The sequence below is a fragment of the Hemiscyllium ocellatum genome, chromosome 2 (assembly GCF_020745735.1).
Source record: "Hemiscyllium ocellatum isolate sHemOce1 chromosome 2, sHemOce1.pat.X.cur, whole genome shotgun sequence".
Lineage (NCBI taxonomy): Eukaryota > Metazoa > Chordata > Chondrichthyes > Orectolobiformes > Hemiscylliidae > Hemiscyllium > Hemiscyllium ocellatum.
The window spans coordinates 58,837,932-58,854,218 of NC_083402.1; the positions used below are offsets into that span (position 1 = coordinate 58,837,932).

At 38.3% G+C, this 16,287-nt stretch overlaps 1 protein-coding gene across 3 annotated transcripts in view; it reads right to left on the bottom strand.

The window, feature by feature from the left end:
- Positions 1-250: 250 nt before the first annotated feature.
- The window catches only part of chd1 (chromodomain helicase DNA binding protein 1), a 196,167-nt gene continuing 180,130 nt past the window's right edge, over positions 251-16,287 (bottom strand). For all 3 annotated transcript variants that reach the window (XM_060836961.1, XM_060836967.1, XM_060836952.1), the window contains 6 exons: positions 16,031-16,162; positions 13,456-13,634; positions 9,314-9,413; positions 6,050-6,101; positions 5,666-5,882; positions 251-3,107 (listed from right to left, as the gene is read on the bottom strand). In XM_060836961.1, coding sequence (XP_060692944.1) covers positions 2,744-3,107; positions 5,666-5,882; positions 6,050-6,101; positions 9,314-9,413; positions 13,456-13,634; positions 16,031-16,162 — 1,044 coding nt within the window. In that variant the 3' untranslated portion in view covers positions 251-2,743. The remainder of the gene's footprint in view (positions 3,108-5,665; positions 5,883-6,049; positions 6,102-9,313; positions 9,414-13,455; positions 13,635-16,030; positions 16,163-16,287) is intronic.

The window sequence follows — 16,287 nt, forward strand, 5'->3', positions numbered from 1 at the left end:
TAAATCATGTTTGCATATATTTAAGCACAGCCCATTCCTACACAAGTGTTCCATAAGACAGTTGGAAGAAAGAACACAGCAAGGACCTAAGTCGAGCAGAATTGCATTTTAAGAGTTAGTGTTGACTCAATGGGTGATGACCACCTTTTGTGTAATATTCTATAACTGAACAGTGTGGTGAGAAGCAATCTTCTCCTAGGACATGAATATTACCATTCCAAAATCAGTACATGACACTGGTCTAGAATGATCCCCTCTTTTGCAGACATTTTTTTATTCCCCAGTGTCTTATATTACAGCTTGAATCACCAAAATACTACAGGCTCTCAATGCATCGCAGAGAATTCTGTTCCAACTTAGGTCAGTAGGTAATGAATTCATCTCTGGATTGGGTTAATAATGGGGCTGAACACATTGTTGAGACTGAAACTAGGAAATACTGCAGCTTCAAAAGGTACTTTATCATAAAATTAAGATTCCAGTGATGTAGAGTCAATCTGGCTTACATCATTACAGTCTCAACCATTGTATGATTTGTGATGGATACTACATACATGAAACACTACTTAACCTGTCAAGAATTGAATTAAATAAAACCAACAGTGTACCAGCCATTCAGAGAATATTTGAAATAAATTATGGGTTTGAATCCTTACCACATTCTACTTTAAAACATTCATTAACTGCAAAATTATTTTTTAAAAAATCACAGATTTGGTGCAACAAATCTGCATTACTTAACAGGATAAAGGATTCAGCAAACAAAAAAATAAATTTCTGCTGTTTAGAGAATAAAAACAATGAGTTCAACATGATTACTGATGAGTATACTTTGAAAGAACCATTAATAGCAGTGCATTTTCATGAATATTCAAACACTTCAGGAAATGGATTATTAATTGCGTATTGTCTGCCACATAAGATAAGATCACCGGCAGATGTTGAAAGAACACTGTAGTACTCAATTATCAAGGTTTTCAAACAACACCCAGGAACAGAGAGAAAAAGTCGCTCTCAACATTTAATTCTTCATCACAATCCTCTGACTGAGGTACAGCCTTCCCAGGATTTATTCTATACCATAATTATGTAATAGAATATAATTTATTCAGCCCTTTCATGACACATTAATCCAATTATTTTATGGAACTACAAAAATACTTTGAGCTCAAGTAAAAGAACAGTATTGATCATTTCTCCTTGAATTACCACTTTTGTAGGGGTGGGAAGATGAGATTGAATGGCATAGATGACTCATTTTTCAGATTAGAATATATTTGCATATAAAATTATATGTACATCTCTTTAACAGTTCTGTGTAATTACTTTTTCACAGTTAACTTGCCAACTGTCTTGTCACTTGGCAGATCTGCCAATGCTCATCAATTTGAACCACTCATCTGTATGGGAGAGTTACAAAATTACTTTATTAAAAAGTCTTCGATATGTTCTGGCAAAACAAAAAGGATGGGAACAGAGATTTATGAATTTGTTGGTTTGTACAAATCTGACATCTTTCTTGCACGGTGAAAACAATGTGAGAAATCCACACATTTTTCCGTAAATTTAATTTGTAATATATAGTATATATTTACAATTGGGGTGCATTTTAACAACATCTAACTTCCCTAGTTTACCAATACACTGAAAGTTCATTTTATGCATAGCACATCATTTCATTTTATTGCCCATTTTTATAGGGAAAACAAGAGTAGGGAAGGTTTTATACCAAATTCTGCTCATTTTATCGTTCTTGTTGCAGATTTAATCTTATGGGGAGGGAAAAGTTTCTATTTATTTATAAAATGTATCTCAAACTATAATCTGACATCTGGATTTGTAAGTTTTTTTGCACTATTTAGTTACTACAGCAATCACAACACTGACTTTTTAAAGTAAATAAACACATTTCTAATACAAGTTATCAATAAAAAAAAGCACTAATGGACTAAATATAATGGAACTGATCTTCCCTTTCCCCTTTTACATTCTAAATAGCAATTTTATCAATGACAATTTATTAAAAACTGTACTACACAGATTTTATACTCATGATGTGAAGGCCTGAGTTGGTGGGGAAAGGAAAGTTGTCAAAAAAGCCTGAGAAGATAAAAAGTTCAGATTCGATCCACTAAATTTACAATAATTTACAGTATTATATCTTCAAAGGCATTACAATTGATCAACAAAAAAATATTTTACAGTTGTAAGTACAGAATTTAAATATTCAAGCTTGCCAAGAACGGGCAATGTGGTCGCAGTGTAAAATGTAAACAGACTCAATACAAATAACTTTGGAAGGTGAACCAGAGTCTTCTGCCTTTTGAACAGTCTAAATTCTTACTCCGTTCCTACGTTCCTGCATAATCGTTGTTAAAATGGATTTAAATTTGTTGCTCTACAACACATAATTCAGGGGTCTGACGCTGCCAGATCGGAGAAGAATGAATACTACGATCCAGTGTGTTTGGGGCAGTTTTCCAATAATGCAGTAGTAAACATGTCCATCTTTAAAGTAAAAATATGGAACAAAACATGCCAAAGGTTGCAGCACTATACAGCTTTAACCTCAATACAAAAATATTTTCTTCTTGAGATAACAACCTTGAAACCTGTAAGGAGGAGTAATAATACTACTGCTCGAGAAGCAGATCTAGTCTGCACATTTTAAGTCACATAAGGCATTTACTGTGTTCATGTTTTTATGGCTGCATTGGGTGAAGACCTGGCATCACATGCCCTGTTATGTTTTACGGCTGTTCCAGATGTGCTCAGGGGTACTTTTGTGATCAGAGGAATACTCAAGGGGAGATCTGTGTTCCAATGGCGATCTGGAGTCATAAGGGGACTTCTGGTCCAAGGGTGACCTTGGTCCACTGCTAGATGGTCTGTGGTCCACTGGCCAGTCTGAGTGGTATCTATAATCCCTGGAGGATTTGTGATGGCCTGAGTATTCTGAACTGGATCGGTGATCTGAATGTGATCGATGCTCTGAGCTGGATCTGTGATCTACATGTGATTTACTCTCCTTTGAACTGGCCTCCGTGCCAGACCGGTGTTCACGATTTCTGTGATCAAGTTTTCTGTGTTTGCTTTCACTGTAGTACCTGAAAAATTGGAAAAGAGAACATTCAGTCCACATTGATTTACACTTAGTTATGTGACATGATGCTAATTCAACCAAGGTTCACCACAGTTGGTGAGATCTGAGTATCTTGAAAGTGGCTATTGTGTTTCAATAATGGGTATGATTTAAAATATAATTCAAGAGTACTTTGGGATGCCCTGAGGTGTCTCTATAAATAAGATTTCTTTTCATGCAGCCTAGATTAATAGTGTTGGAAGGTTTGAGCTATAGGGAGAGGCTGAATCGATTGGAGCTGTTTTCCCTAGAGTATCGGAGGCTGAAGGGTGACTATATAGAGGTTTCTAAAAACACGAGGGACATAGATAGGGTAAATAGACAAGGTCTTTTCCTTGGGGTGGGGGAGTCTAAAACCAGAAGGCATAGGTTTATGGAGAGAGGGTAAAAGATTTATAAAGAGACCTAAGGGGCAATTTTCATGTCGAGGATAGTGCGTGTATGGAGTGAGCTGCCAGTGGAGGTGGTGGAAGCTGGTACAATTACAACATTTAAAAGGCATCTGGATGGGTCCATGATTAGGAAGAGTATAGAGGGATATGGGTCAAGTGCTGGGTACAAGGGAGTAGATTAATTTGGGATATCTGGTCAGCATAGACAAGTTGGACTGAAGGGTCTGTTTCCATGCTGTACATCTGCTTGCAACTATGTTTTACAACCAGCTCAGGAGTCAACAAACAGTGCCATCAATTTGAAATGGTTGTATTAGGGCAGGAGAAATATTTGGAACTGATAAGCATGAAGTAGTTGAGACTAAGGCCAATGCATCATTTTAAGTAAAAATACTATTAACATTTGGTGAAAAGGACAAAGTTATATTCACTGACCCAACACGAGATGAATGGACTACTCTGCTCTGACAAAATTACCAAACCTTAAACCGAGTACTAAACTGATCCACTTTCAGTAAGATGTACACCAAACAACTACTCAACTATTCTGTGCAGTCTCATTATCACAGGAAACCACAACAATTTTACATCATGTCTTGTCTAAATTAAACCTAATTTTTTCAATACGGCACTACATAAGAGAATGGGATGTAAAACTGAAGCTCATAGGATTGGGGATAACATACTGATATGGACTGACAATTGGCCAGCAGCCAGTGAACAACAGGGAGGAATAAAGGGGTCATTTTCTGAATGCTGGCCAGTGACTAGTGGGGTACCGCAGAGATCAGTGCTTGGATCCCAGTTATTCACAACATACATTGATAATTTAGATAATGTAACTAAATGTAATGAAGTATCTCCAAATTTGCAGATGACACAAGGCTAGGTGGAAGGAAAAACTATGGCGAGCGTGCAGAGATGCTAGTGTGATTTGGACAAACAGTGATCGGCAAATGTACAGCAAATAAAGTACAGTGCAGATCAGAAGTTATCCACTGTAACAGCAACAACAGGAAGGCAGATTATTATCTGCACGGCAATAAATTTGGAAGGGGGGGTGGAGTAACTAGATCTAAACATGCAGATGCAGCAGATGGTGAAGATGACAAATGGTATGTTTGCAGTGAGAGAATTTGAGTACAGGAGCAGGGATGTCTTACTGAAATCACGCAGGGCCTTGGTGAGACTACATCTGAGATATTGCATGCTGTTTTGGTCTTTTTATCTGAGGAAAGATGTTCTGGATAAGAAGGCAGAGCAACGTAGATTTACCAGACTGATTCTTGGGATGGCAGAAGACAGACTGGATCAGTTAGGACCTATATTCACGGGAGTTTAGAAGAATGGGGGCATTTATAAAATCATGAGGGAGATGGATAGGATAAGTAGACAAGGTCTTTTCTTTGGGGAGGGGTCCAGAACTAGAGGGTGTAGGTTTAGGGACGGAGTGGAAAGGCACCTAAGGCGCAACATTTCAAACAGAGGGTGGTGAATGCATGGAATGAGCAGCCAGAGCAATAGGAGGGGGCTGGCACAATTACAGCATTTAAAAGGGATCTGGATGGGTATACAAATAGGAAGAGCTCAGAGGGATATGGGCCAAGTGCTGGCAAGTGGGATTAGATTAGGTTGGCATGGACAAGTTAGACCGAAGGGTCTGTTTCCATGCTGTACATCTCTATGACTCTCCCAGAAACCTATGAAACTATAACAGGACTAGACAGGATAAATACAGGAAGAATATTCCCAATGAGCAGGAGTCAGTTTAGGGATATGAAGTAAGCCATTTACGACTGAGATGAGGAGAAATTTCTCCATCAAGAAAGTGATAAGCCTGTAAAATTCTCTGCCACAGAAAGTAGTTGTGGCCAAAACACTGAATGTTTTCGAAAAAGGAGATATAGCTCTTAGGGTTAAAGGGATCAAAGGGTCTTGGGAGAAAGCAGGAAGACACTAAGTTAGACAATCAGGCATAATTATATTGAATAGTGAAACAGGCTTGAAAAGTCCATTCAACACCTTTTTTCTTCATTAAATAAAAGCTTGTACGACTCCAAAAATCCTCGAAAGCTAAAATATGTTACAGTTGAAGTGGTATCTTCGATCGAATGCAGCTGCTTCAACCTACCTGCCATCTGACCGGTAATGATCTCTGTCTCGATGGTCTTTGCCATTGCTAAACGAGGAATATGGTCTCTTTCTTGAGGGATCGCCTTTTCGATAGGAATCCCCATGATGTCGATCTCTGTGGTGGTCGTGATAATGCGAGGAGTGGTGTCGTTCAGATGAATGGCTATCCCTACTGCTATCATCATGGTGAGAATTCTCTTTAGGTTTTTCAGATTCTGTTCAATAAAAATAGAATCATTATTTTGTTGACAGATTCAAACTTCTTTCACAACAATCACTTAAAAAAATTCATCAATATAAAGCTCACTCCTGATCTTTCACTGCAAATTGTAGCTCAGAGAGAAAATTCAATAGTTTACACAAACGAAATCAGAAAGCTTACCTGTGTGTTTGGCGTTATGGATGTTGAGGCTACTACTGTGTTGATCATTATGCTGCAAAGACAAAACACAAACGTTAGCCACAAAGAACGAATCCAGGCAATTCGTAATTTTTCATAATTCTTAAGCATCAGTCCAATTTGTGTTATCTTTCAAGACCCACTTGTTAATGCTCAGTAAGTTGTTGATATGATGTCAAATTGCTGGACAAGTGCCTCAAAATCCTGGATTTAAATCCTATTCTGGGATTGAGATAATGAACCAGCTTAATCCTTTAGTGTAGTGTTGAACAGATGTCACATTAATGGCAAGGCCATACTTCATTTCAGATAGTGAACAGACATCAACTCTGTTGCTGTCAAATATATATTTTGTCAACCAATGCCAACAAAGCAGAATAACTGGCTAACTATTTTTTGTGGTATTCTGCTGGATTCAAATCAGGTTCAACCTTTAGTCACTGCATTTCAAAATTAGTTACTGTATGTGGCATTGTTTGTAGCATTTTGAAGAGATGGTGGGCTGATGTGTAGCTACAAACCTTTCCGTTATGATGCTGATGTACCTGCAGACCTCTTATTTTGTGTCCAGTTCACACACTGGTATTACTTCAAGAGTTTTAGTCCTTTTTGTTCAGCTTTTCTTTTCTAGAATAGTTACTGGTTGATGCATGACATTAATACTTTACTGTCAGCTTTCGCTTAATATAACACTCATTCTGACTCAGCAAGTGATAGGTTCAAATCCCACTCCAGACACTTGAACATTCAATCTAGAGTCTACAACCTGTATTCTGGAGCCACTAGCATCTTTTTAACAACTCACATGCAGTTCCCAATTTTGATCAAGTGAATTTATTTTGAGAGCAATTAAATGGTTCAGATTTGTTTTTAAGAGTTTTGTCAACATTTACTTCTGAGAATCTCAGTTGTTGAACACTGATTTTGTTTAAAACATTGTCCTTTAAGTCCTTTAAAATATTTAAGGTAATAATCAAATGGTCTCTTTAATTGGTCTTTGACATATAGAAAACTTTAAACTATTGCATTTTCAACTAAATTTAAATAGTGACACTTGAAAGTTTGCCAACCCCTGATCTATGGTAACATCACAGTAATTATTTAAATTAGAGGTGCCATCTTTAGAAGACACCACATCAGTCACATTTGCCATAGAGCAAGAGAAGGTAGGAGGGCTGAGAAGAGAGAATTTGCTGGACTCTTTTTTTAGGTTAGATTAGATTACTTACAGTGTGGAAACAGGCCCTTTGGCCCAACAAGTCCACACCGACCCGCCGAAGCGCTACCCACCCATACCCCTACATTTACCCCTTACCTAACACTACGGGCAATTTAGCATGGCCGATTCACCTGACCCGCACATCTTTGGACTATGGGAGGAAACCGGAGCACCCGGAGGAAACCCACGCAGACACAGGGAGAACGTGCAAACTCCACACAGTCAGTCGCCTGAGTCGGGAAATGAATCCGGGTCTCAGGCGCTGTGAGGCAGCAGTGCTAACCACTGTGCCACCGTGCCGCCCACTGGGCCCACTCCTTAAACAGCTGAATGCTTTATTTCTGCTGCCTCTACCAATGCCCTTGCAAACAATCAGCCTCCAGAGATTATTGTTGTCATTGGTATGGATGGCTGGGAGACATTCAACATCCACCATCTTCACATCACACTTGAAGATGTCCTTGTAGCAGAGGTTCTGATACTCAGGAAATAGTGACTTAATGGCCAGTTCTTTGGGCCATCATTCATCCAGTGAACATGGTCAAGCCAGCACAGACATTGTTGACTTAGCAATGATGGAATTATATACTGTTGGAACGAGCTAGTTGGTGCACTCGTCCTTCCAAGAATATATCTGAACAGCAAATGTGGAAACTGTTTAGTTTTCCCTCTGGATAACATGTTGTCCAGGTCTTACCACTTGTAGAAGATTAAATTAGGACGCAAACTGGTTAAATGCAGAGCTTATTGTTCTGTCAGGTTGTTGTTGCGCCATTCCTTTACTCAGTGGGATGATTTTGAGATGTGTTAATTTCAGCACCATGTGACAGATTTCTGGTGCCTGTGGAGCTTGGATGTACGAACCTATCACAATTCACAGCACCACATTCTCAATGCTGATAAAAAATCCTAGACCATTTTTTGGTCAGAGTTTACTCCCTCCAACAACTTAAAGGAAAACAGAACATGCTATTTATTATTTGGCTGCTTTTCAGATCTTGCTGTATTTAATTTGTCTGCCAGATTTTCTTTATTATGAAGGTAGCCACCTTTTGCAACAACAAATAGAGAATGAGAGAAGTTAGATGATATTGAAGTATGAAAAAGTCCTCCAAATACCAATAGACTTTATTTAATTTCTAAACATTGCTATGAAATGAAAAAAACTGCAAATATTGTAAATCTGAAATATTAATGAGAGAAATATGTAGTATGTTATTTAGTGCTTGAAAAGATAAAGGGTAGATTAAATACTCAAAAAGAAACTCATAGCTTAATTAGCAATGTTGTTAAGGTATAGTATTGACAGACGCAAATAATCTTTTTAGCTAGTTGAAACATGAAAACGCCTCCTGTGCAACAGACTGGCAGAAATGGATGTTTTGCAAACCAACTTCCATGGCTAAGAGATTAACTAATATCCCACATAAGAGATAACATTGTGGTTGGTCTATAAAAAGTAGGCTTGATTTGTCAAATATTTGCACTCCGTACTTAATTTTAAAAGAACATTGCTAATAATACAATCCTTATATAAATTTATAGGCTACACTCTGAACTATTGAAGTATTGAAATGTATCCCACCAGTGAGCATGCCTAGTTTCTGCACCCTTTAATAGTTTACTGCGATTTTCCGAGAAAGAAACATGGCTGTGCACTGTGTCCACAGATCTCTGACCTTAATTTGCTGAATAAAATCTTTTGAAGTCTATTTTCACTAATATAACTCCGCATCAAAAGTTGTTCTCGTCTTCAAAATGAACAATCAAGAGGGTTGTTAAAGTTACTCAAGGGAAAGGATTCAACAAAGAAAGTCAAATTTAAGTGAAAACAAAAGGTCACAGGAAAAGGACTGACGGGAGAGGGGCACAGGATACTTTAATTTAAAGGAAAGCCTAATAATCTGATGTTTGAGCAGGTTGATCAAAATATACCAATCATCTGGCACAATGAGATCAGTTTTTTTGAACTGTCCAGAGTCTAATATTCTAAGTAATATTTCCCAAATGTATCATTGCTCACATACCCGAGAGTTCTCCAGCCGTTTCTTGATTGCATGTTTGTATAGCTTGTGGAGCTTTCTTGCATCAAATTCTGTGAACTTTGAAACAAAGATCCAGAGATTTCTAAACAAAATAAAATTAGTTAAACAGGATTAATAGCAGACAACAACACTAACAATGTTAGACACTGACTTATGAGAAGACTAATGACATGCCAAGAACACAAACATTTAAACTCCAGTGACTTGGGAGATCAGGGCATTGGTCTCTCACTGCTGGGAGCTGATTAAAATCCAGCCAATATTAACAGATGAATGTTCTCTTTGCGACTTCAGTAAGAATTCAATGTGGCATAGCCATGATGTGATGGTGCTGGTGTTGGACTGGGGTAGATAAGGTTAGAAGCAATATGACACCATGCTACAGTCCAACAAGTTTACTTAAAACCACAAGCTTTCGGAGTATTCCTGATGAAGGAGTAGTGTCCCGAAAGCTTGTGATTTCAAATACACCTGTTGGACTATAACCTGGTGTTGTGCGACTTCTGACAAGATCAAGTTGTCATTTTAAACTGAAAGACTGCAGAGGGTTTAGAATATGAAATGTAATTTAATGCTAACTGGCAATGGCACTGACACACAGGTTCTGTATAGCTCATGGAGAAAATGGAAAAGGACTGAAGCCAATGTAACTCGTTGGGGCAGGGTGAAGAGTGCATTATAGAATCATGGAGTCATACAGCATGAAAACAGACTCTTCAGTCAAATCAGTCCATGCCAAACATGTTCCCAAACTTTGTTTGAATTACTTCGCTTGAGTTATGTTCAACCTCGGAGGAGCTTCTAGAAACACAGGATGTTTAGAGCACTGACCACTGTGCCTAAACCCCTTTGCACCGTATGGTATAACCTGAACACTCCTACTGTGTTAATCATTGCTCTAGCATACCTATCAATCTTAGTAGGCCTGGCATCAACTGCTGTTGCAGAAGTGTTCTAAACTTTCACCATACCTAAAGGGTATTTTCATCATGAAATATCCTCCTATAATATTTTGACATTCCCCCTTGAGTTACAGACCCCCAGATAAATTAAATACTTTCCCTGGAAATTTAATCTCTGTTCCTCTTATTATCTTACAGACTTCCACTAAATTATCCTGTAATTTTCTAAAAATTCCAAGAATTTTTGGGTATTCAGCAATGGTAATGCCGTCAATGTCTTGGGGAATGGTTACATTCAGTGTTGTTAGAGATGAGCACAAATATGGTCCAGGTCTTGCTGCATTTAAACATGGGATGCTTCAGTATTTGAGTTACAAATGGTACTGAACACTGTACAATAATTGAACATCCTCACTTGTAATCTTTTGATGGAGGGAAGGTCAGTGAAGAAGCAGCTGAAGATGATTCAGACAAGGGCACTACCATGAGGAATTCCTGCATACATGTCCTGCAGCTGAGATGATTAACCTTCAATAAACACAACCATCTTTCTTTGTGCTAAGTATGGTCAACAGTAAGTTTTTCCAATTCCCATCATTCTCCAGCTTTCCTCAAGTTACTTGATGCCATCAAATATGGCCTTGATGCCTGCAGCAGTCACTCTGACCTCACGTCTGGATTTCAACTCCTACCCATATTTGAACCAAGGCTGTAATGAGGTGAGGTGCTGAATGGCCCTAGCAGAACCCAAACAGGATATCACTGAACAGGTTACTTCTAAGTACTGCTTGATAGCACTGTTGATAACATTGTCCATTATTCTACTGATGATTAAGAGTAGGTGGTGGATTAGTACTTGGCCAAGACGGATTTATCTATACAGAACATACCTGGTCAATTTTCCATATTGTCAGTGTTGTGGCTGTACTAGAACAACTCAGCTCAGGTAGAGGAACAGTATGTTCTGGAGTAGAAATTTTCAGTATTGTTGATAGAATGTTGTCAGGGCCGATAGCCTTTGCAGTATTCAGTGCTTCCTGCCATTTCTTTACTTTACATGGAGGAAATTGAATTAGCTGAAGATCACTGCAAGTGTTTCAGACTTCTCTTTTGCACTGGGGTTCCCTGTTCCCTCATAACTGAGGATGGAAATATTTGTGGATTTGTTTCCTCCAGTGAGTTGTTTAATTGCCCCCACCAATATTTAGAACTGGACTCACAGGAGTGCAGAGCTTGGATCTCAACAGATTTTGTCTTCATTATGGTGCGAACCAAGTCTTGCGTTTTGTTGTAAATGAGAATCTCGTTTTGCTGCTTATGCCGTTTGGCACAAGAATTTGTGATGGCTGTTTTGTAGGTTCACCAGGCTGAAACCTCATTTTTAGGAATGCAATCCTGCACTTTCCTGGAACGAGGGATGATCCCTTGGCTTGATGGTAATGGCAGAGTGGGGTGGGATATATCAGGGCATGAGAACACAGATTCTGCTGCTGTTGATGGCTCACAGTACCTCACTGATACCAGCTTTGAGTTGCTACATCTGTTGGAAGTTTATCCCATTTAAAATGAAGGTAGTGCCACAGAATAGATGGAGGATATTTCTTAATACTTCCACATAGACTGTGCAATGGTCACTTTTACCGATCCTGTCATAGACAGATGCATCTGGGACAGACACCTTGGTGAATAAGTGATCAAATATGCTTCTCCCTCTTATTGGCTTCCTCACCACTCGCTACAGATCCATTAGGATTCAGTCAACTCAAGTTAGTAGTGGTGCTGCTGAGGCACTGGAGGTGATGGACATGCAAGTACCCGCTATGTTTTTACCTCTTGCAAAAAAAAAATTCTAATGCTCATTCTATTAGTTTTTATTGATCATCATCTATACTTGTTCCTCATATTTTAATTCTGAATGTGGACAATCAAGCCTCTTTGGACTGAGAAAGAATAGAACAGAGCACTTCCTAAACGGTAAAAAGTTGGGATACAGGGGTGGTCCAAATTTTTGTACCTCACCTGCTGCGCTTTTCTAGCAACACATTTTCAGCTCTGATCTCCAGCATCTGCAGTCCTCACTTTCTCCTCCAAACAGGGGAGGTCCAAATTTTTGTAATTTGTTCATGGGATGCAAGTGTTGCTGGCTAAGCCAGCATGCCTAACTTATCCCAAATAGCTATGGAGAAGACAGGAGTGAGCTGCCTTCTTGAACTGCTGCAGTCCTTGGCGTGTAGGAACACTTACTATGTCATTAGGAAGGGACCTTAGTTTTCCCTCACTGAAATTCCTTTGCCAAGATATCATCTAATTGCTTAATCTATCAATGTCTCTTTGCAACTTTGCACCTCCATTAAGCCTGCAATTCTTTAATTTAGAAGCAGGAATCCATCATAAAACCAAAAACTCACTCATGATGTGGTATCAATATTGTCAAATTTCAGTTTTGTTTTTGTACTATTCTGCAAGGACTGCTGCGCTGAGTTGAAATTCTACTATATCGTTTACATCTATTTACACAACATTGCCTCCTCTTTAATTGCAACTGGTCTTCTGGCAATCACATCTCAGATATGGGTTCAGACACTTAAATACTGTACTTAATATAATACCCCTATTTGAAGTGCTAAACTTTTATTTCAATCCAAAATTCACAACGAACTGTCTCCACAAAAGTCCTGGCACTTATGTAGCGTTTTTAGGATCATTGTACATTTCAAAGCATTAAGTCCAATGAAGTTCCCTTGAGGTACAGTCACTATTGCAAGTGTTTATGGGTGCTTACATTCACCAACATGCAGCATGGTTCCATTGCAATAAGCGTAATTTAAAAAATGCACTTTAAGTAGTACTTCATTAAAATATAAAATATGACTTCATGGTTATGCAGGTTTAACACTCAATTCCTGCTCACGTCTTCTCCAATCTCTTCCATCAGCACAATGTTCACCACTGCAGTTTATCCCATAATTATTAAATAGGTATAAGAAAATAGATTTTAGTATTATCAACTGTACACAAAGTCTATTTCTTGTCATGAAAACAAAACCTATAATATCCCTTCAATATTTATTAAGGAAATTACTGTTAGGCAAAGTGAATACATTTTGCATAATTCTATAAAATTCAAATTTAGCACATATCATTCATGTGATTTATTTCCCAGGAACTACAGAGCTCTTCAGTTTTATATTATGATAAGAAGGAACAACTGGAGTTGCTTACTTTCGCCATTGCTTGATTTGTTCTGGATTTGAGTACTCTTTCAAACATTCAGTGATGTGGTCTCCAATTTTAATCAGGCACTGCCTGGTATGTTCTAGTTGCTCCTTTTCTGAGAGGCCTTTTTCAGGCCTGTCCAACTGCTTCAATGCTGCCTTTACAGGTCTCATTCTTTCTTTACACTGAAAAGCATAAACAACAAAATTACAGTGATTTGATACGTTACAGCAACAGTGTTGGAAAAGACATGAACTTATATTCTCAATACTTATACAGACAGGTGACATGACAATAGCTATCTTAGTGCCACACTTAGGAAATTTGTGACTCCCTTAAGGGATGCCCTGTTATCGTTTCTACATCTGAGACTCATTTTACAAAGGATATGGTCAAATGCTGGCATATGGGACTCAATTAATTTAGGATATCTGGTCAGTATGGACAAGTTGGACTGAAAGGTCTGTTTCTATCCTCTACAGCTGTATGACTCTATGATAACTATGGGACTTGCTTAGAAGTTAATTAACCCCAAGAGGAACAGAGTACCAGTTGAGAATTACCCCTCTACAAATCCAAGTGCCAGTCTTGAAATAAGTAAGTCGGGCCAAATTGGGAGACACACGACTATTTCATTAATTTAATGATTAAACAAAGTGAAAAGAAAATCAAGATTAGCAGATTTCCATCAGTTCGAAACTTGATCATCCTTTATTTTGGACAATACGTTTTTATTATTAACACACTCTTCAAACAACACTGGGAAGGGGAACCATTACATTTCTTTAAGAAAAAAATCATTGTTTTTCGAAGGTAACCTGTCTTCGGTACGGTGCTTTGTTGTAAATGAGAATCTCGTTTTGGACACAAGTAGTCTTAACATTCTGGATTCAACTAAACTAGCAGAAAGTGCTTTCTCTGCAAGGTTATTTGGCACAAAGTCACAATTAATCCTCACTTTCAACCATTAATAGTAGAATCAGAGCACAAACAAGGGCTCAGCAGCTAGCAGTGCTGCCCCACAGCACCAGACACTCTCTTTGATTCCAGCCTTGTGGAGTTTGCATTTTCTCCCTGTGCCTGCATGGCATTCCTCGCACAGTCCAAAGATGTGCAGCTTAGGTTGATCGGCCATGCTAAATTGTTTCACAGTGTCCTGATATGTGCAGGCTAATTGATTTAGTCATGGTAAATTCCAGGTTATGGGTAATGGGTGGGAGGTTGGGTCTAGTTGGGATGTTCATCAGAAGGTCGGTGCAGACTCATTGGGTCAAATGACCTCTTTTTGCATTGCAATGATTTTATGATTCTAAGGCCAGAAGAGACATTCCAGGAATTCACCAAAGCTTCCAACTCAAGGGCAACTAGAGATGGACAATAAAGTCATATCAAACTCAAAACATCCAATGTTTCCCCTCACAGACACTGCCAAGTTTGCTGAACTTCTCTAGCACTTTGTTTTTATTTGAGAATTCTAGCATCTGAAGTATTTTGCTTTTATGTGAGCAATAAATGGTGGCTCAGCTAACGAAGCTCTCATCCTCTGAATGAATAAAAAAAAGGGTCATTCAGAACTTGTCTGTGATAGCTCTTTAAACTATCTGGTTCGTGCCAACACACTGCTCATTTCCCAAACTTTATATTTTTCAAGATGATATCCTTTTTAAAATTCTTTTATCAGACATGAGAATAGGTATTTGTAACCTAGTCAGAAGTTCCATTCAGAAAGTGGTTATGAGCCATCTTCTTAAACCACTGCTGTCCATATGGTATTGAATAGTTAAAACACTGCTCAGAAGTGTGTTCTGAAAGTTTGATCTGGCGATATATTTTAAAGTCCGTTGTCTTTTGGAAGTTTCTACTGAATCTGCTTCCATCACTCTTCAGACAATGTATTCACTATCATAATTTGTTGTATTAAAAAAGTCTCCACCTCCTTTTCCCTATTTATTTTGCAAATTTTAATTTGTACTCTGACTACCAACCCCTCTGCCAATAGAAACAGTTTCTCCTTCCTTAATCTTCAAAATTCTGATTGCTTTTATTAGGTTTCCCTTAACCTATTGGGCTCTAAGAAGAGCAGCTTCTCTGGTCTCTCCACGTAACTTCAGTTCCTCATCCCTGGTGTAATTCAAATAAATTTCAATTGTACCCTCTTCAAGAAGACAACATTGTTCGTGAAGTGAGATATCTGAAATGTGCACAGTACACCAGCTGAGACCTAAACAATGGCTCAGAATAGCGCTTCTGCTTATGTGCTAACATGTCTCTATTTATGAAATCAAGGATCCCATATTTTTAATTGGTCCTACCATCTCCAGAGATGTTCAACCACCACTAAAATGAGTCAGGTAAATGGTCAAGAATGCTCCAACAGATAGTTGCAGTTGAACAACAAAAGTTATACCAATTCAGCAAATCTTCATCTAAGTTATGACAGGAGGAAATGAGAAAAATATGCCCAAGAAAATAGAATTAAAAGAAGCATGGCACAGTTAGATATCTTCATCTGGAACTCTTAAGAAACAGCAAAGTCAAATGTATCACAAATGTCAGCATAGTCATTAACAACTATACTTACAATACTAAATGTGTTTTGATCAAGTTCTTCTGCTTCCTCTGTGATGGGAACTGGATCACTGCTTGCTGTAATATGAACTGGGACATCGGTCTTTTTAGACTTCTCCTTCATCTCTGACTTAGCTTCAATTACCTACAATCAACCAGTAACAGCATTAGTCAAAAGAGAAAAGAATCAATACAAATTGCAGAACAAGTTAAAGGGGTCATTCATCTCCCACATTGATAACACAAATTGCTCTTCACATGGACCTATCA